The sequence below is a fragment of the Malus sylvestris genome, chromosome 17, assembly GCF_916048215.2.
Source record: "Malus sylvestris chromosome 17, drMalSylv7.2, whole genome shotgun sequence".
In the NCBI taxonomy this organism is placed as follows: Eukaryota; Viridiplantae; Streptophyta; class Magnoliopsida; order Rosales; family Rosaceae; genus Malus; species Malus sylvestris.
Window position 1 is genome coordinate 29,220,418 of NC_062276.1, and position 21,323 is coordinate 29,241,740.

General features: G+C 37.9%; 2 protein-coding genes, 1 long non-coding RNA gene and 2 pseudogenes across 6 annotated transcripts in view; 3 read left to right on the forward strand and 2 right to left on the reverse strand.

Annotated features, from left to right (window-relative positions):
• Positions 1 to 15,351, forward strand: part of LOC126610269 (putative UPF0481 protein At3g02645) — a 45,749-nt gene extending 30,398 nt beyond the window's left edge. The window contains exon 3 of the mRNA XM_050278281.1: positions 15,292 to 15,351. The gene's annotated coding sequence lies outside the window, so the exon portion shown is untranslated. The remainder of the gene's footprint in view (positions 1 to 15,291) is intronic.
• Positions 1 to 18,416, reverse strand: part of LOC126610272 (clathrin light chain 1-like) — a 38,727-nt gene extending 20,311 nt beyond the window's left edge. The window contains exons 1-4 of one of the 4 annotated variants that reach the window (XM_050278285.1): positions 17,657 to 18,416; positions 16,752 to 16,905; positions 16,092 to 16,599; positions 5,449 to 5,995 (exon numbers count right to left, since the gene is read on the reverse strand). In XM_050278285.1, coding sequence (XP_050134242.1) covers positions 5,916 to 5,995; positions 16,092 to 16,599; positions 16,752 to 16,905; positions 17,657 to 18,138 — 1,224 coding nt within the window. In that variant the 5' untranslated portion in view covers positions 18,139 to 18,416 and the 3' untranslated portion in view covers positions 5,449 to 5,915. Of the gene's footprint in view, positions 1 to 5,448; positions 5,996 to 15,750; positions 16,600 to 16,751; positions 16,906 to 17,656 lie in introns of those variants that run through there. The other 3 variants (XM_050278282.1, XM_050278284.1, XM_050278283.1) reach the window with 3 other exon arrangements.
• On the forward strand, positions 151 to 5,565 carry LOC126610271 (UPF0481 protein At3g47200-like; annotated as a pseudogene).
• Positions 6,010 to 7,246, reverse strand: LOC126610276 (uncharacterized). The gene is made up of 3 exons (XR_007618452.1): positions 7,212 to 7,246; positions 6,517 to 6,670; positions 6,010 to 6,365 (listed from the first exon to the last, which is right to left on the reverse strand). It is a non-coding gene; the product is annotated as an uncharacterized LOC126610276 (long non-coding RNA).
• LOC126610382 (uncharacterized) lies at positions 14,025 to 14,851 on the forward strand (annotated as a pseudogene).
• Positions 18,417 to 21,323: the final 2,907 nt, after the last annotated feature.

Below are 21,323 nucleotides of genomic sequence, written 5' to 3' on the forward strand. Positions count from 1 at the left end.
GACAGTGTTAGCACAGTAGAAAGTGTTTTTTTTTTTTTTTTTTTTTTTTTTTTTTTTTTGGAAAACTTGAAAATTCATTTACCAGACAAAGATGCCAAAGGAAACCAAAAGCTTACAACGAAGCAAACAACCAAAGCAACACTAGAAAAAGGCAGTGCACAGTAGAAAGTGTTTCTTCCTCACATTCTACACTAGTCTGGGACTAGAAGTATAGACCTATGTATGCTCTGTGGGAAGGAGGGGGCCGAAAATAATTCTTCATTCGACCTCATAAGTTTCTCAGCCTGAATATATAATCATCTCTTGGATCATCCTGGTAAGTTTTCCTACCAACTGCCTATAAATATAAGATTTAGAGGCATTATTAGTATGAAATTTCTGCCTTTTTTTCTATTTTTCATTATACTAAATGCTGGAAAATCATGTATATTAAATGGAATTCAGTTAGGTTATGATTTAGCGGAATTAACAAATTCCAAACCACCGTTTCGTTCTTATAAGACTTCTTTGTTCGCTAGCACAAACGTCACTACTTGTAGGATTTAGTTGCGTTTAGCCCAATTAGATTGCTTACGTACTTTGTGCTAGAAATAAAAACCAAACCGACATAGTTCTCTCACCTACACCTTGCAAGAATCGAACTCGTAGGGAAAGATTTGTTTGAAGGATGGAGGTTTGGAGGTTAAGCCAAACCCATCCTCCTTGACATATTCTATATCTTTTAATTTATTTTCCAATAATTAGAAAAAGGAATATTACTAAAGAGACATTAGTATAATCCATCTTCCATATTGGGTGGATTATTATTTATTCAATAAATACATTAAACAAACCTAACATTATAAAATTTCTGTATGGTTCCAATAATAAATTTGGTAGTTTAATTAATGAATGTATTGACACTATTTGTAATTTTTGTTCTTGTTAATATATAATACTTGATTAGGTGAGTCATGTTTGGAGTTAGGCCTGGCAATTCCTGACACGACCCGATAACCCGACACGACACGACACGACACGAAATTAACAGGTGTTCGGGTCGATATGATAACGAAACGGGTCGTTATCAGGTAACCCGATAAGCACCTGTTAAGATAACGGGTTGGTTCGGGTATACACGTGGGTAACACGATACACGATAAACAGAATATTAATTTAATAATTTTATAACCCTAAAAAAATACTATAATAATTATATATATTAATTTAACAATTTTATACCCCTAAAACTATAATAATTATAATAATTATATATACTATAATAATTATACCCCCAAAATATTAACTATAATAGTTATCTATATATATATATATATATATATATATATATATATATTAAATTTTATACCCCTAAAAACTATAATAATTATACATACTAAATAAATAGATTTAAATCTACTTAATAAATAAATAAATATATATATACACACACACACCATTGAACTTCATGGGATACGAATTATACGAAACTAATTTCAATGATCCAACCGTCAAACTTGCTTGTATATGCTTCAAGATCGCATCAGCAAAAAATTACAAACAAAAAAACATTCACAGATCAAGTAACGAGACAAAACTTTCCGACGGTTATAAACGAAAAATCACGATTTAACGGTTATTTTAACTCCGATTTTGATGATTTTTTACAGCTACACTCCTTGACCATATATGAATACAATGAATGATTCGATCTTCAATTTAAAATATTTACACTAGTGGATACCACAAAATCTTATGTTATACTTGATGAAAGTATGAATAAACTTTTAAGTGTTAGTGAATCTATTGTTTTGATGGGATACGCATTCTACGAAACTAGTTTCAATGATCCAACCGTCAAACATGTTTGTATATACTTCGAGATCACATACGCCAAAAATTGAAAAAAACAAACATTCAGAGATCAAGTAACGGGACAAAACTTTTCGACGGTTATAAACGAAAAATCACAATTTAACGGTTATTTTAACTCCGATTTTGATAATTTTTTACAGCTACACTCCTTGACCCTATATGAAGACAATGAATGAATTCGATCTTCAATTTAAAATATTTACACTATTGGATACTACAAAATCTTATATTATACTTAATGAAAATATGAATAAACTCTTAAGTGTTAGTGAATCTATTGTTTTGATGAGATACGCATTTTGTGAAACTAGTTTCAACGATCCAACCGTCAAACTTGTTTGTATATGATTCGAGATCGCATACGCCAAAAATTACAAAAAACAAACATTCATAGATCAAGTAACAGGACAAAACTTTTTGACGGTTATAAACGAAAAATCACGATTTAACGGTTATTTTAACTCCGATTTTGATGATATTTTACATCTACACTCCTTGACCCTATATGAATACAATGAATGAATTCGATCTTCAATTTAAAATATTTACACTATTGGATACCACAAAATCTTTTGTTATACTTAGCGAAAATATGAATAAACTCTTAAGTGTTAGTGAATCTATTGTTTTGATGAGATACGCATTTTGCGAAACTAGTTTCAACGATCCAACTGTCAAACTTGTTTGTATATGCTTTGAGATCGCATATGCCAAAAATTGCAAAAAACAAACATTCAGAGATCAAGTAACGGGACAAAACTTTTCGATGGTTATAAACGAAAAATCACGATTTAACGGTTATTTTAACTCCGATTTTGATGATTTTTTACAACTACACTCCTTGACCCTATATAAATACAATGAATGAATTCGATTTTCAATTTAAAATATTTACACTAGTGGATACCACAAAATCTTATGTTATACTTGATGAAAGTATGAATAAATTCTTAAGTGTTAGTGAATCTATTGTTTTGATGGAATACGCATTCTATGAAACTAGTTTCAACGATCCAACCGTCAAACATGTTTGTATATACTTCGAGATTGCATATGCCAAAAATTGCAAAAACAAACATTCAGAGATCAAGTAACGAGACAAAACTTTTAGACGGTTATAAACGAAAAATCACGATTTAACGGTTATTTTAACTCCGATTTTGATGATTTTTTACAGTTACACTCCTTGACCCTATATGAATACAATGAATGAATTCGATCTTCAATTTAAAATATTTACACTAGTGGATACCACAAAATCTTATGTTATACTTAATAAAAGTAAGAATAAACTTTTAAGTGTTAGTGAATCTATTGTTTTGATGGGATACGCATTCTACGAAACTAGTTTCAACGATCTAACCATCATACTTGTTTGTATATGTTTCGAAATTGCATACGCCAAAAATTGCAAAAAACAAACATTTAAAGATTAAGTAACGGGACAAAACTTTTCGACGGTTATAAACGAAAAATCACAATTTAACGGTTATTTTAACTCCGATTTTGATGATTTTTTACAACTACACTCCTTGACCCTATATAAATACAATGATTGAATTCGATCTTCAATTTAAAATATTTACACTAGTGGATATCACAAAATTTTATGTTATACTTAATGAAAGTACGAATAAACACACTAGTGGGTCACTTTCATTAAGCTTTGAGTTCCATTGACAAGATTTAAACTTTTGAGAAATGCTTCACAACCTTGAAAACAAAAACGCTTTCATTTTGCATATCCTTGCACATTTAATATTTGTAATAGATTAGTAGTATATGAATGTATTTTTTATGAGGCTCTTATTTTCGAGTACATAAGCGACAAATGTGTTTTAATGTTTTGAAGTAATATTTATGTGATAATGTGTGGTATGTGCAAATTTAAGGAAAAAAAATATTTTTCTTAACGGGTCATAACGGGTCGGGTCACTTTACCCTTAAGGACCCGTTAAGATAACAGGTGTGACACGACACGATCCGTTAAGATAACAGGTATTACACGAACACGACTGACACGACCCGTTTGCCAGGCCTATTTGGAGTTGAAAAGAGTTGACAATGACGAACTCAACTGAAGAGAGCAACAATGCAAACGGTGATCACTTCGTAATTCAAGTAAGAAATGAGGGAGAGAGACGTGAGATAGAAACAAGTGATGCGGGTAACCAAACTTTGAGCGGAAACAAAAACAATGAAGACGAACTATTGGCGTCCCAGATAGGAACAAAGCTTCCCCAGGAATTTCCAGAACCAGATCCTACTTGCATATTCAGAGTCCCTCCTAAACTTGTCAGGGACAATGAAAATGCTTTTGTTCCACAAGTGGTTTCAATCGGGCCATATCACCACGGAGGAAAAAAGTTCGAGGCCATGGAGCAAATTAAGCTATGGAATTTGCAACGCCTCCTCAATCGCAAACCAACTCCAGACACCAGTTTGGTGAAGTTTGTCAAAGAAATTAGAAGCAGAGAAGAGTTTCTTCGTAGCTGCTATGATGAAAAGTTTGATCATCTGAGTAGCAATCAGTTTGTAGAAATGATGGTGGTCGATGGTTGCTTTATTTTAGAACTTATGTGCAGAAGAAGTTCGATTTGCAGATATCATGATGTTTTGAGTATGCCAGAGATGATGTCGATAGTTCAAAGCGACATGTTCCTGCTTGAAAACCAGCTTCCTGGGAAAGTTCTCGACTGTTTATTCAACCTCACAACATCATCATACGAGCCTTCTCTACATATACATACTCGGGCCTTAATTTGCGAATTTATGCATAAAATAGAGAAGGTCCAGTTAATGTTAGTAATTAAGGGTAATATAAGGGAGACATGGCAATTCAGACATTTACTTGACAATGTAAGAGATTTGCTTGTTGGATCATTATCGAGGAATGAGAACCGTCCTTATGGATTCTGGGATCCTATTACCGCAGTGACACATCTTGAGGAGATTGGAGTCAAATTTCAATGTGCATCCTCGGAGACAGAGTTGTCGGGCATAACCTTCAACGCGGAAAATGGAGTGATGAAAATTCCGCTGATCAGAATTGGAGCCCACACAGAATCTCTCTTCAGAAACCTCATAGCCTACGAACGGTGTTCAATGAAGCCCCATTACTTTTTGTCTTATGCCATGCTGTTGAATAAGCTTATCAAGTCTACCAAAGATTTAGACTCTCTCATTCAGAATGATATTATAGACACCACGTTGAGCAAGGAGGACACTGTTTGTTTGGTTAATAGGCTTTGCAATGACACTGCATCCATCCCCTTCTTTTACTCTCGACTCTCCTTGGACGTGTATTTCTATAATTGAGATCGTTGGCTAAGGCGTTGGCTTGTAGGGATCCAAAGAGATTACCTATACAATCCATCGTCAATCTGGTCAGTCTCAAATGCAGTCATCATTATTCTCATTCTTACCACCCTGCAGACCATATATAGTGTTCTCGCCTACTACAAGCAAAAGTAGTAACCTTCCAATCAGTCAATGTGTCGCCGGAGGACAAAAAATTCAACAAGACTTGTGTGTCTGCAGGCAAAGTTATGAAATAAAGCAGTGCTGTAATTGATTATGTGTGACAGTCGTACATTTTGGAACTACCTTGCCATTTATTGCTTTCAACTTCTGGATAATTTGTATAACTATTTGGTATTTTTTTATCATCATTCAACAGTTTATCATGAATATATTAATTGGTATCTATAACTTTGATTTGTTCTATACATTTACTAAATAATCTCCGATTGAAATGATTTTTTGTTAGGAGTGATCTTCAAATGAAGATTAAGAAATTGAACGATTCCGATTATGAAATTTGTACAGTCAAAGATACGTTATTCAAAAAATAAATGAGACAACATTGAATTCGATGAAGGTGGTTTTGCTTACGAAGGAAAGCCGGCAAAACCCTAGAGGAAGTTTGGAAGAAAACTCTGCAGTCTGTACATTCCATTCTGCAGACTGATTGTGTTTACCCTTCTTCTTCATAGTAAATTTCTAAGCATTAGACTCAAAGATAATGTAAAGAACAAAAAAAAATAAAAAATAAAGGATCATTACTCTGCAGGAGTTAGCATGGTTTCCGAATGTTGCTCACCCTCTGGTTCAGCAGGAGCCTCTGGTTTTGATAAAACAGGTGCACTTGCAGCTTCGGCTGGTGAATTAATTTTTCCATTCTTTGCATCCTTTCCTCCTTTTCTCCTTTTGCATCTTTTGTATCCCTTCCATCCTTTGAATCCTTTGTATCCTTTCCTTCTTTTTCTCCCTTTGCATCCTTGCCATCTTTGGCAGGTGGGGGCAGCATCATGTGTGGCAGAGGGTTCTGTTTCAACTTCAGGAAAATCTATCGCATCCTTGAAAGATCAGTCGGTTAACCAGGCTTTGGGCCCTGGTGGGTGGCTGCTTGTCAGGATCTTTCTTCCCTCTCTTCTTCTCAATATTAGGAACCTCACGAGGAATCATTTGTCAGCTTCTTTGTGGAATTTCTCTTGGTTGACCAGGTACAGCTGCACAGAAAGTCAAATTCACGTCATAGATATGAAGCATTGATAGTGATCGTAGAATGCAGGTACAAGCGAGCAAGGGATAGGGAGGGAGGGTGAGAGAATTAGGACTGCGGAAGATGTAGAACAACATGAAGGGTTTTAGAATTACTACCTTCTCCCCTTCTCTGTTGTGAGCTTTGTTAGTTTCAGAATTGAGCTTCCGTTTCTCGTAGAAGGCCCGCTTAAATTCTTCAGCTTCCTCGATAATTTGGTTCCGCATCTCCCTTTACCTTTTTTCCTTTTCCTCTAGATGAATGACATTTAGGCTGCAAGTATTAATGCCAACAGGTCAAATCAAAATATTTTCAATGCTTTTATCAGTGTACGAGAAAACAATGGAAAAAAAAAAAGATGTGATTTCTGAACTCATTTGTTTAAAATAATTATAAGAAGCAAAACCAACAAGCTTTCATTATCCCGTTTGGTTAACCATCTAACAAGTAAAACCAATAATGCAGAGACCCAGGAGTTCACTATGTTCTCAGGCTCTCGGCCAACCATACAAGGAACTCCAACGTTGGTTTAACCATAAAGGTACGAAAATCTACAGGATTGGGTGATCGCAATAGAAAAAATTAGTATAAAAATGTTGCATAGCCTAGTACGATAGTACAATGGAATGGAGTCTGGGAAACGCTAGCACTTGGAACCCCTTAATCCTGAAAGAAGCAATATACACAGCTAACATGGAATCCGCTGGCAATTCAACAACATCTAGTTTCTTTCCAGTGAACCCGAAGTGAATATTAGGTTCCTTTTAAAGACTAGAAGAGTCATTGTAATCCATCTTAAATGATGGTCTGTTACCTGCCATTAGTTCGTATACCAACGGTCGGAATCAGCTAACGTAAACAATAAAAAATGGAAAGACAAATTAGTACATATGCAATGATCCGGTCAAGATCTGAGCTCATTTTGCAAGCAAATAAATCACAGTAAATACGATTTACCCGCATATCCCACTCACCAAATACAGGGACAAAGCTCAATATCATTAATTCAGACCCCAAACTGATAATGAACGCAGAATCACATATACAGAAATCAAATTTTAAAAAAAACATGTTATTATGCCCCTTAATCCCATGCATGCATATTAAATTTGAATTTGAATTTAAAGAATTTGGAAAAGTTGAGGAATTAGAGAGAATTAGAAAGATTTTGTTGTGTATTTTAAGCACCGACTACTGACGGCGAAAATGCCCCCGTCACCATCATCCCCACCACCGCCACTGCCGAGGCCATTGTCCTCAGGCACGGCCGAATCAAAGGTGACACGAATTCCGGGTTAGAGGTGGAAATGCCGAAGCCGTACACCTTGGGGGACTGCTGCTGCTGATCAATTGTTGTGGTTGTTGTCGCCACCGGAGAGAATGACTACCTCTAAATTATGATGTAGTCAAATTAGGATTTAAGAGAATTTTAAAAATCCATCCAAATTTAGAGGTAGTCAATTATGATTTTAAAAAATCTATACGAGTATAGGTATAGTCAAAATCTCAAAGATTTAGTAGGATTTTATTAGGTGAAGGATTTTGATGGATTTGAAAGAGGTGGTATACCAAATGCCATCCAAAATCCAATCTTAACCCCTCTGATTTCTTTTCACGCCAGACGAAGATGAACATGCCATTCCATCTATCTGTCAAGCTATTGCCATTTTCACCGATGCTCATATCGAGTAGAAGAAAGTGTCTGACGCTATTTGGCTTCTGATCTCTCTGCTCAGTACGACGTCATTCCGACTCCAGTCGAGTTGATTCTCTGAAATGTCTCAGGTATGATTTTTCATCCAGGCCTTGAAAATTTTCTTTTCAATTCTTCCGAACTTTGAATAATTTTTTTCCTGCGTTGTATGTTTCGAAAATGAACTTGTGGTTGTTAATTGAAACGGGAATCACAATTTATCTTTGTGTTGTGAGTCCCTGCATTTCCAGTTCCGCTTTCCACTTTTGTGGGTATTATGCATATTTGGCCTCCAAGTTGTTTGATTAAATGCCTCCAAGAAGTATATGGGAATCATATTGGGGGACTACTGCAACCTGCAAAGGTTCTAATAAGAGCACCTTCGAGTTAGGTCAGGTGACGCACTCAACTGCTTCAGTGATTGGTAGTACTTTCTCCTTGTGTGTGCTGCCCATGTAATTCATTTTGGTTTGTATATTGCATTATGCTGAATAAATAAGCAATACATAGGCAACTGGTTCTACTTAAGGACAAGAAAAGCATTTATCAGTCGAGAAGATGATGATGAATTGCTGGACAACAATTCAATTGATGTTAATTTATGATTTCCTTGTAGCTTTTATATAGCAGGAGTTTGACTATGACAGCAAACTATATTTATAATTGAATGGCCTAAGAAATCTATGAAAAAACTTCATACAAATCTATAATAGAAACCCATACAAATATGCTAAAATCCAAAACAATTGTAAAATTTATTCAAAATCCTTTGAAATCTGTCATTGAAAAACAATATATTAAAATCCTGAGAAAACTATATTGACTACCCGTGGACGGAGGGAGGTAAGGCCCAGTGGGGGCACATGCCCCCTCTCATCCCTTTTTTTTTAAATTACAAATTATTCAATTAATCATTTCTATTTTTTTTGCTTTGCAGATTATTCAATTAATCATATTAAAATAGTAAAAATCATCTTTTAGTTTTTAAATGTTCCCCATCTTGTATATTTTTCTCATGCACTAATGTCTAAATCTTGTTGAGTTGCATGTATTTGGTTAATTAGTATAAATGAGCATTGGATTGTCAACAATTAAAGACAAAATTAGACAATAGAGTAATAAAATTAGCATCTTGTAATTAATTTTTTCAGCATTTGTAAAAGAACTAGTTTTATTTGTCTAAAAAAGGAGCTCAAATTTTGTAAGGTGTCCCCTTTTAGTTAAATTTCTGGCTTCGTCCTTGACTACACCCGTAATTGGAGTTATGGCCTTGAGCTTGTTTTGATTAAGTAAGATCAGCGTGTTCGATCGAGAGAGAGCGCGTGGCAGTGGATGATCACATGAGAATTTATCTCTCTCAATTGCTACGTGTGAGACTGTTGAGGGAAGCATAATTGTTGGTGCAATAGGGAGTCCAAGTTTTAATCTTTTGCGATTATTTTGTGTTTGCTTTAATCTGTGAGCTCTTTTCTCTGAAGTGAGAATCCTTCTCATTCCTTATGTGACACCTTCAGATCTAAACATCTTCGATGGCACGAGCTATGGTTTCAGTTGGGGTCGGTTGTTGTGTCATCTTTTCTCTCTTTTCCTTCTTTTCTCCTTGCATCTACTGGTGGTTCTCCCAATTTTTCAATCCATCCTATCGAATTACTCAACCCCGTAGGTATACCTCTTCCTGGCTCTTCCTTGCTTCAATCTTTAGCCATGTTTTCTATTGAGTTCGTGTGTAGTGTTTCGGCGCTTTCACCGACTCGGGTGTTTCCAACACCACCACGTTCTCCTTGTTGTCTGCCGTTTTCGGCAGTTTCTGGGAAATCTCATTCCTGGATTTCACTGTTATAATCTACGTATTTGTATTATTAAGATTTTATATTATTTTTCGAGAATTTATATCAATTTATTTGAATTTAGATTTTAATTAAACTAGTTACGAAGTTTGAAGTTTGAAAATTATTTATTTAAAATTTGTAAACCTTTCGAGGTCACAATTTATTTTTTGAATAGAGCTCGATCTCAAGAACGCGTAGACGCAAACCGTTTGTGAAGTGAAGTTGTAACGAAAGAATTATTAACGTTTGAAGTTAGGGACATTTTTGTAATTTGGCTCTCATTTAGAAGGCTCCAGATTTTCTGGAGCAAAGGAATTGCCACGTGTGTGGCTGGGATGAAAGGAAAAGAAAAGAAATAAGGGAGATGGACGGCTGTGATGGAATGAAAAGAAGAGAAAGGAGAGAAAGGAGGGAAATGATTAGGGAAGAGGACCAATCAGAAACAAAAGAAGGGAGGGGAAAGGAAAAAAAAAGAAAAATGAGGGAATGGGGTCCCTTTGAAGACCCGCGACCCGACCCACGTAGAGAACAATTTCTGACGGGTTTTTCGTCCATTCTTCCGGCAATTCACGGCCTACCACTTCTACCAAACACCTAGCCAATCTCCCCTCTACCATTTCCACCCCAAAGTTGATGAACATTGGCTTGGAATTTGTGAAAACAGCACTGATGGGTGCGACGGCCCATGCCTTCGATCCATCATTTTTTAAACGTTTTCATTCAATCTCCACCACCAATAGCATCATCTTGAGCCCAGGAACAAAGCCCAAACAAGTTTGGGGGCAGCATAGTTGTTTTGGAATTGAATCAAGAACAACCAAATCAAGGGTTTCTGGCGGTTCGTGGGAGTTTTCATATGTTTCGTGGGAGTTTTCATACCTGGAATGTGTGATTTGATTTGTATGATTGGCTTGATGTGATGAAATGTGAGGGCTAGTAGTGGACCGTTAACCCATTGTCATGAGGTTTGTTGTTTCGACACTTGTTTCCTTATTTCACTTTTTGTCTCATTCAACCCTTCTAAATTGAGTACTTGGTTCTTGTATTGTTTCTTCGAGCCGTTGTTATATCCCTTGGCCTTCCACTCAATTCCATTGAGTGATTCGAAACTGGGTATCCGTTGGGGTTCCGTTGAGAGGTCCGGTTCCCTGCTCCGTCTGGATTACGTTAAGTGATGGTTCAGAATCCTTTATACTCCGTGATTCTGTTGACTGATGGTCTAGAACCATTTCCTGCCTTGGATTTTATTGAGTGGTTCGTTATGCATTGTATTTCGCAATTCCTTTGAGTGATGGTCCAGAATCGTATCCTGGTTCGGATTCCGTTAAGTGATGGTCTGGAATCTCTTATATTCCGCAATTCCGTTGAGCGATGGTCCAAAATCGTATCCAACTTGTATTTCATTAAGTGGTTCTATATGCATTGTACTCTGTGATTCCTTTGAATGATAATTCGGAATCGTATCTACTCGAATTCCGTTGAGTGATAGTCCGAAATCGTATCCTGGTTTGGATTCCGTTGAGTGGTCCGAAATCCCTTTGGTGTCTTGGTTCCGTTGAGTGGTTTAGAACCCGATGTTAATGGATTTCGTTGAGTTATCATTTTACTTGTTGGTTCATTGGATTTGTTTTCAGCTTCAGAGATGTAGGCTTCGGCCGAACTGTGTCGCTTTAGCCCTACATTTCAATGTATTATACGTGTTATTATTGGGTGTGATTATTGGATGTTGTTGGATGTAATTGTTATGATTATGATTAGACCCGTTGACCAACGTGACTAGAGATTATTATTGCACTTTGTCGTTTGTTCCTTGAGATGCTGCATGCGTTGAATTGTGTATTATGTTGAGACATGGTGGTTTATGTGATGAATGTTCAAGTGTAGTGAAACGATGAACTACGAATGGCTTGATCCCTGTTTAGGGTACGTAGGTAGTCTAACGAGAAGGTTAGATACAGCCATAAAGCATATGAAAAATTATTACGCAGTTGGATCTGGAGTTATGCCTTGTACATATCCCGAAGGCGGGATCTGTTAGATATACAGATGTTAGGTGACGTCACGCGTCGATCTTGGACGTATATCGGTTTGGAGTGTGACAGTGTCGCTTAGGGATTTCTCAGAGCTTCATACAGGTGGTTGGCTTCTCTCTCTTGGTTGTCGACTATCTCTTGCTTATGGTTGTGGACAAGTGACGTTTGAGGAGGTGATGATCAGTGGTGGACAGAGAATTGGATGGCTGGATGTTTCTCGGATTGGTGGTGGAGAAAGCAGTGGATGCTTCTTGGAAGTTCTATTGTTTTTTGGGCTTTACTGTTGTTGGGCTCACTTTTTGTTTTTTCTTTGTTTTCAGGTCCTTTTTTTGTTTGTTTATAAGTGTAAGGTTGAGCCTTTGTTTGTTTGTAAGTGTGTGTTTGATGTATAATAAAATATTCCCCTTGACAAAAAAAAAAAAATCATTGATTGATATGTGTTTATAAACTCAATCCTCCTTAAAAATTTTATTCATAAATTTAACACTTGTCAATTAATAAACTTGTCAGGCACAATGAAAATGTTTTTGTTCCACAAGTGGTTTCAATCGAGCCGTATCACCACGGAGGAAAAAAGTTGCAAGCTATGGAACAAATTAAGCTACGAAATTTGCAACGCCTCATCGATCGCAAACCAACTCCAGACACCAGTTTGGTGAAGTTTGTCAAAAAAATTAGAAGCAGAGAAGAGTTTCTTCGTAGCTGTTATGACCAAAAGATTGATCATCTGAGTAGTGATCAGTTTGTAGAAATGATGGTGGTCGATGGTTGCTTTATTATACAAGTTATCTGAGCATGCATGATGAATAAAGATCGTGTTTGGGTTAATATTTGAACATTGGGCTTAAATGAAGGTAAAGCCCAAGAGTGCCTAATTAAAGGAGACTTACCCGAAGCCCAGCGTCGAGCCCAAGGGCGAATGGAAGTCTTCTCAGCCAGATATATGGCATGGGCTTACCATTGAAGTGACAAGTGATGCAGACTAACCCACTACCAGCCAAAGAACACTTTTCAGTGGCATTACAAGTAAAAAGCTGATGACTCACTACCCTCCAGTTGTTTTCGGGCAAGAACAAAGCTACTGTAGTCGGGCTAATCTTCCTATAAAAGGAGGAAGAGGCTCCAGAGACAATGACAATCAACCAATCAAACAAACAAACATACAAACTCTACTCTCAAGCTAGATTTGCATCCAAAAGCTGTAATCAACCCAAATCTCAGTCATTTTCAAGATTATTCACTATAAAAGTCGTCTTTTGTCTAGTTTAAAGCTCTGCTACCTCCCTTAGTGGTGTAGTATCGATTCCCTTGTGTAAACTTGTTTACCATCCATCCATTTTTAGCATATAAACCCTGTAATCTCAAAGAGAAATGACTGCAAGAAGTTCAACCTTGCCAAACAAGGTGAAATCTTACCCAAGGCTCTTTGTTTGTTCTCTAAAGTTATAGATCTATTGCTTAATGTATTCTCCAACATGTATTCAAGTCATTTCCATCAGTTTTCCTATTATAAGAGTTCCATTTGTATCTGGATCTGGTTAGTTTAATGAATATGTTATCATTAAAATCAATCAAGAACCAAGTAAATGACTTAAGGGGATTTGGACTCCCTTCATTCGAACATACAAGACTATTAACTGAAAGTCCTTGTTTACAAGGCAAGAAAAAGAACTTAAAGTGGACTTAACCCATCCACGACAATCATTTGATAACAAGAAGTCCGAGTAACTTGGGGCGCAAATAATCGACTAAAAACACTCTTGTTCTACATCTACTATACTGAGATAGTAGTGGCACGCCTAGCACTTGGTTAGTTTTGATTTCGAGCCTCAAGGCCTATACCTAAGGTCCCACAAATGCACATTTCAGAACTAACTTTGTCCTCTTCTTGTAGTACATCATCAAGCAAGAGCCCGACTACACATCCAAAATGTCAATCCCTTGGGGAGCTGTGCTGAGGTCCGAGGATCCCTCTCCAGAGAAATCTTCGCTCGAACAGATCGTGATCCTTATGGTGTTTTGAGTCTGCCAGGGATGTTGTTGAGAGTTCAAATCGACTTGTTGCTGCTTGAAAACCAACTTCCGTGGAAAGTTCTTGACTGTTTATTCAACCTCACAGCAACATCAGACAAGTATTCTCTACATGAACTTACTTTGGACCTAACTTGCGAAATTATGAATAATCCGGTATTACTTATTACTTAGGATACAAATTTATGAATAAGCAAAGGGCGACATGGCAATTTAGACATTTACTCACCAATGTAAGAGATTTGCTTGTTGGATCATCAACGAGGAATGAGGACGTAAGGGAATTGCTTGTTGGATCATCAACGTGGAATGAGGACACTGAGGTGATGCGTTACGAATACTGGACTGCTATTGCCTCAGTGACACATCTTGAGGAAATTGGAGTTCAATTTAAATGTGCACCCCTGCAGACATGTCTGTTGAACATAACTTTCAACTTCAAAAAGGGAGTGATGGAAATTCCATGGATGAAAATTCGAGCAAACGCAGAATCTCTCTTCAGAAACCTCATAGCCTACGAACAATGTTCACTGATGCCCCGTTACATTTTGTCTTATGCCACGATGTTCAATCAGCTTATCAAGTCTACCAAAGATTTAGGCCGTCTCATTCAGAAAGGAATTATGGACACCGAGTTGAGCAAGGAGGACACTGTTTTTTTTTTTTGTTCAGAAGGCTTTGCAATGACACTGAATGTATCTCGTTCCTTTACTCTAAACTCGCAAACGATGTGGATAGATATTATGACCGTCATTGGCTAAGGCGTTGGCTTGCAGGGATCAAAAGGGATTATCTAGATAATCCTTTGTCAATCTGGTCAGTTTCAAATGCTATCATCTTTGTTCTCATTCTTATCATCATACCATAGAAAATCTTTAAGGAAAGGGATTCTCATTTTTTTATAAAAATGGGGATTAGTTGTAGGGTCCACATTACATCGAACTTTAACGATCCGAACTATGTATTTTTCAAGTTGCATCTCATAGATCATCCTTACAAAATATTAGCCAAATCGGAAATGTTTAAGACATCTAATTGGGTTCAAAGAAATGAACGAATACTTTGTTATATAAGAAACAATGAAATTTTATCTTGATAATTAAATAGGCAAATGGTTTCGGATTGAATTGAATTTTTGCAAGGATGATCTATGAATCGAAACTTACAAAATAGACGGTTTGGATCGTTGAAGTTCGATGTGGAGTGAGCCCCACATGTAATCCCCATTTTTTGAAAAAAATGGAGATCCCTTTGCATAAAGGGCCTGTCATACCATATATAGTGTTCTCCCCTACTACAAGTAGTAACCTTCCAATCGGTCAATGTTCGCCGGAGGACATAAAACTGAACAAGACTTGCTTGACTGCAGGCAAAATTATGAAATAATCACTCTTTGAGTTTGCATTTGTTTGGTTATTTTCCATATAAAATAAAGCAGTGATGTAATTGATTATGTGTGACAGTCATACACAGTTTGAAACTATCTTGCCATTTATTGTTTTCAACTTTTGGATAATTTGTACAACTATTTGGTATTTGTTTATCATCATTCAACACTTCATCATTAAGAAATTGGTGTTTTCATTCATTTGAATGACTAAATGATTTTCAATTGAAATGATTTGTTGTAGGGGTGATCTTTCAAATGAAAATTAAGAAATTGAACGGTTCCAATTATGAAATTTGTATGGTCAAAGATATGTGATATGTTTTTCACAAAGGGGGAATGAGCTTATCCCTTAGGGGGAATGCAAGTTTATGCAAAAATAAATAAATGTGAAAAATTGAATTCGATGAAGTTGGTTTCCCTTAGAAACAAAGCCTACAAAACTCTAGAGCAAGTTAGGAAGAAAATCTCTGCAGTTTGTACATTCCATGCTGCAGACTCTGGATCATTGACAAATGATTTTGTTTATTCTTTCGTAGTAATTTCTAAGCAATAGAATCAAAGATAACTTAAAAAATAAAAAATCAAAATATGAAGGGTCATTACTCCGCAGGAGTTGGCGTGGTTTCCAAATGTTGCTCACCCTCTGGTTCAGCTGAAGCCTCTGGTTTTGATGAGCCGGGAGTACCATTGGCAGTAACATCCTTGGCAGGTGAAACAGGTGCGCTTGCAGCTGCAGCTCCAGCTGCGGTTGGTGAATTAATTTTTCCATTCTTCGCATCCTTTCCTTCCTTTGCATCCTTTCCTCCTTCCTTGGCATCCTTTGTGTCCTTTCCTCCTTCCTTGGCATCCTTTGCGTCCATTCCTCCTTCCTTGGCGTCCTTTGCGCCCTTTCCTCCCTTTGCATCTTTTGTATCATTGCCATCCTTTGACTCCTTTCCATCTTTTTCTCCCTTTGCATCCTTACCATCTTTGGAAGGTGGGGGTGGCATCATGTGTGGCGGTGGGTTCTGTTTCAGCTTCAGGAAAATCTGCCGCATCCTTGAAAGATCAGTCGGTTTACCAGGTTTTGGGCCCTGGATGACAACAATTGAGGGCTTCTTGTCAGGATCCTTCTTCCCTCTCTTCTTCTCAATATTAGGAACCTCACGAGGAATCAGCTCCGATATTGCTTTCCAGTAATGTTTGTCAGCTTCTTTGTGGAACTTCTCTTGGTTGGCCAAGTACAGCTGCACAGAAAGTCAAATTCACGTCTTAGATATGAAGCACTGATGGTGATCGAAGAATGCATGTACAAGCAAATAAGGGAGAGGGAGGGAGGGTGAGAGAATTATGATTACGGGAGAGGTAGAACAACATGATGGGTTTTTAGAATTACTACCTTCTCCCTTTCTCTGTTGTGAGCTTTGTTAGTTTCACAATTGAGCTTCCGTTTCTCATAGAAGGCCCGCTTAAATTCTTCAGCTTCCTCAATAATCCGGTTCCGCATCTCCCTTTCCCTTTTTTCCTTTTCCTCTAGATGAATGACATTTAGGCTGCAAGTATTGAGCCAACAGGTCAAATCAAAATATTTTCAATGACTTTTATCAGTGCAAGGGAAAACATGTGATTTCTGAACTCATTTGTTTCAAATAATTATACAAAGCAAAACCGACAAGCAATATACCTAATTCAGAAACCCATATTCCCAAAAGAAGCAATATACCTAGGTAACATGGAACCCATTGGCAATTCAACATCTAGTTTCTATCCAGTGAACCAGAAGTGAATACTAGGTTCCTCTTGAAGACTAGACATTGTCTCCATGTAATATCATGGTCTGTTACTTGCCATTAGTTCCGATACCAACGGTCGGAATCTGCTAACGAAAACAATCAAAAAAGGAAAGACGAATTCGCACATATGCAATGATCCAGTCAAGATCTAAGCTCATTTTGCAAGCAAATCAATCAAAGTTACCCCATTTCAAATCTACACGCACAAAAACTCCTACAGTAAAGACGACTTTTTTACTTACCCACATATCCCACTTACCAAATACATGGACTAAGCTCAACATCGTTAATTCAGACCCCAAACTAATAAGAACAAGATGTTATTTAAGCCCCTTAATCCCATGCATGCACAACATTATTAATCATAAAACAGCTTTTAAATCCAACTTAATCAAATAATTAGTGTCATGGTTATAATTAAGCTCTGTTTTTGCAAGCGAACAACTTCCATTCAGAATCGGAATCTTTAATAATTATATGGTCAAATTAACAAATTAGGATCTGAGCTCACCGACGCCACTCACGGCGAGCAAAGCCTTCCTCCCGCATCTCCTCGGGCGGCGGCAGTACCGGCTCACCGGAGGCGAAAATGTCCCCGTCTTCATCAGCAATGCCGCCACCGCTACCCACGACGCCATTGTCCTCGGGCACCGCCGAATCAAAAGGTGACACGAATTCCGGGTTAGGGGTGGAAATGCCGAAGCCGTACACCTCGGGGGACTGCTGCTGCTGATCAATGTTGTGGTGGCCGTCGCCACCGGGGAGAACGACGTCGTCCTGGAAATCAGAGTGGAGGGGAGGGGGAGGGTCGACGGCGGCGGGGGAGAAGTCGTCGTGGTGGGTGGGAGGGTTGAACGACGAGTCGTAGTTATGGGAAGGAAGGCCGGGGTCGTGAGCCATGTAGGCATCGTCGTCGAAGGGCTGGCCGGCGGGGGAGTGGCTGTGGAGGTCGTTGGATTCGTCGTCGTTGGGGAAGGAGTCGAAGGACGACATCGTTCAGAGGGGAAACGGTCTTGTCGCAGAGTAATTGAGGTAATGGCCTTAAAACTTGTTTTGATCAAGTGCGATCGGCATGTTCGGATCGAGAGAGAGAGTGCGTGGCAGTGAATGATCATTTAGTGTATGATCATATGAGAGTTTCTCTCTCTGTCGCTCGGAATTGCTACGTGTGTTGGAGCCATAATTGTTGGTGCGATGGGAGCATTTGGAGTTGCTACGTGCATTTGTAGTTCGAATCTTTTGGCATTCATTTGTGCATGGGGACTCTTGTGACTATCTTGAAAATTTGACACCTATTCATTCACCGAACAAAACTTAATACTTGTTAAGTCTTCTGTTATCTCCTATTTAATTAAAAAATTAAATGAGAAGCGATGCAAAAGGCAATCTAATGCGAGGTGTATTTTTCAATTTTTTTTTTCTTTCTAATTTTTTGTCATTTTTCCTGCATACCCTGAGATTTGAATATCAGACTCCCAAAGTGTTGATTTTTGAGTTCAACAAAGTGTGTATATTTTTCATAAACAAGAATTACAAGGGAGAGGTCTCATAAAAGGAGACAAAGCAAGGAAGAAAAAACCCACCCAATAAACAAATGCAAACAGCTACATAGTAGTAACTAGAGAGAAAAAAGGCTAGCCCTAGATACAACTCACAATTAGAAGACATAAACCCTAGAATTAAGGAATAACACAAAGTGATGGTTTAGTGGCAGTTGCAACTCTACCCAAAAATAAGGAAAGAGTTGTAGTCACAACTTGACTTTGAGCCACTGACATCTAACCCATGCTTCTAACCCATCAGTTTCAATACTCCCCCTCAAGTTGGATCAAGGGGGTTGATTGATCCAAGCTTGCTCAGCTATCTTTGGAAAGGAGTAGAGTCGAAAGCTTTTGTAAACAAGTCAGCAAGTTGATCATAACTTCGAGTATACACGGTGTTGATGACTTTGGATTAGACTTGTGCACAGATGTAATGGCAATCAACTTCAATGTGCTTTGTTCTTTCGTGGAAGACCGGATTTGAAGCTATATGCATGGCAGCTTGGTTGTCACAAAACAAGGACATAGGTTCCTTATTGACGCAGCCAAGATCCGTTAGGAGACTTCTTAACCAAATTAATTCACAAGCCATGGCTGCCATGGCTCTATATTCAGCCTCAGCACTTAATCTCGCAACCACAGTTTGTTTTTTACTCTTCCATGTCACAAGATTGCCACCAATAAAAGTACAGAAACTAGTGGTAGACTTGCGATTGAGGGCATTACCCGCCCAGTCAACATCAGTGCATACCATAATATGATTTGAACCATGTTTTTGCATGAGTAAGCCTCTGCCAATGGGTCTCTTCAAGTATTTATGTATCCTTTTGACACTCTCCTAGTGAATCATAGAGGGAGAGTGCATAAATTGACTGACAAAACTTACAGAATAAGCAATATCAGGTCTGGTGATAGTGAGGTAAATTAGTTTTCCTACCATACGTTGATAAACCCTAGGGTTTGGTAGTGGTTCACTATGTGTATCTACTTGAAGTCTACTCACCAGAGGAGTAGAAGCGGGCTTGCAATTCAACATGCCAGCTTCATCCAACAGATCAAGAACATACCTCCTTTGATTTAAGAACAGACCCTTGGAGGAAGTAGCCATTTCAATGTCAAGAAAGTACTTTAAGATTCCTAAATCCTTAATGGCAAATTGTTGATGAAGAGAGGATTTAAGGGCATTTATTTCTTCTATGTTATCATTTGTTATAATAAGATCATCAACATATATAAGAACAACTAGTTTGCCACTTATACCAGTGCGAACAAATAACGAGGAATCAGCATGGTTCCTTGTGAATCCTGCAGCTTCAAAGACTGAACTTAACTTCGAGTACCAAGCTCGGGGAGATTGCTTCAATCCATATATGGCCTTATGAAGCTTGCAAACTTTGTTAGTTTCATGCTCTTGTGGATGTCCAGAAGGAAGCTTCATGTACACCTTTTCTTCGAGGTCACCATGAAGAAATGCATTCTTCACATCCATTTGAAATAGGGACCAATCAAGATTGACTGCCACAGATAACAACACTCGTACAATACTCATTGTGGCTACGGGAGCAAATGTCTCCTTGTAGTCAATGCCATAAGTTTGAGTAAAGCCACGGGCTACTAAACGAGCCTTATGTTTTTCAATGTTGCCATTTGAATGAAACTTGGTCTTGTATATCCACCTACTCCCTACTGCTCTTTTTCCTTTTAGAAGATCAACCAAACTCCATGTTTGGTTGTTGTTCAGTGCTTGAAGCTCTTCTTTCATAGCTTTCGGCCATACTGGAATGTGAGCAGCTTCATTAAAATTTATTGGTTCATCATTTGTGGACAATTGATGTAGAAAAGCTGCATAGGATGGTGACAAATTTTGATAGGTTAAGGCTTTGGAGATGGGATGTCTTGCCGTGTACGTAACATACTCTTGCAGCCTTAGAGGATGATGCCTGTCACAAGTAGGGTTTCTTCGTGATGCCAAGACAGGTTGAGGAGTAGTGCCTGAGCTTCCTTGATCAGGAGATGTTTCCTCACCATCATGTTATTCTGAGTAGTGGTCGAGATAAACATTGAATTCATATAGATTTGCTGGAGTGGGCAAAGGAAAAATGTCCAGTAGGTTCTCCCCCTGAGGTTCTTCAATGCTATTTTTGTGAAAAAAAAGGGCATTCTCATCAAATCGAACTTCCCTTGAGACACCAATCTTTCCATTAAGAGGATTTTAATATTAGTATCCCTTTTAAGTGCTCAAGTATCCCATAAAGGCACTCTTGACAGCTCTGGGATCAAGCTTGTCTCGATGTGCGGCTTGAATATGGACATAACATGTGCATCCAAAAGTTCTCAGGTGTGAGATGTTAATAGTTTTTCCCTTCATTACTTCAACAGGTGATTTTGAATTCAATACACGGTTAGGTAACCCGTTGATGATGTAGGCTGCAGTGAGGAAAGCCTGAGACCAAAACCTTCTAAGAACATGCATTTGAAGCATAAGAGATATGGATTTCTCTAATAAGTCACGGATTTTTCTCTCGGCTACATCATTCAGTTATGGTGTACCAACACAGCTGGTTTGATGTAAAATCCCATGATTGCTTAAATAATTAGACCTATTGTTGGATGTATACTCAGTGCCATTATTCGATT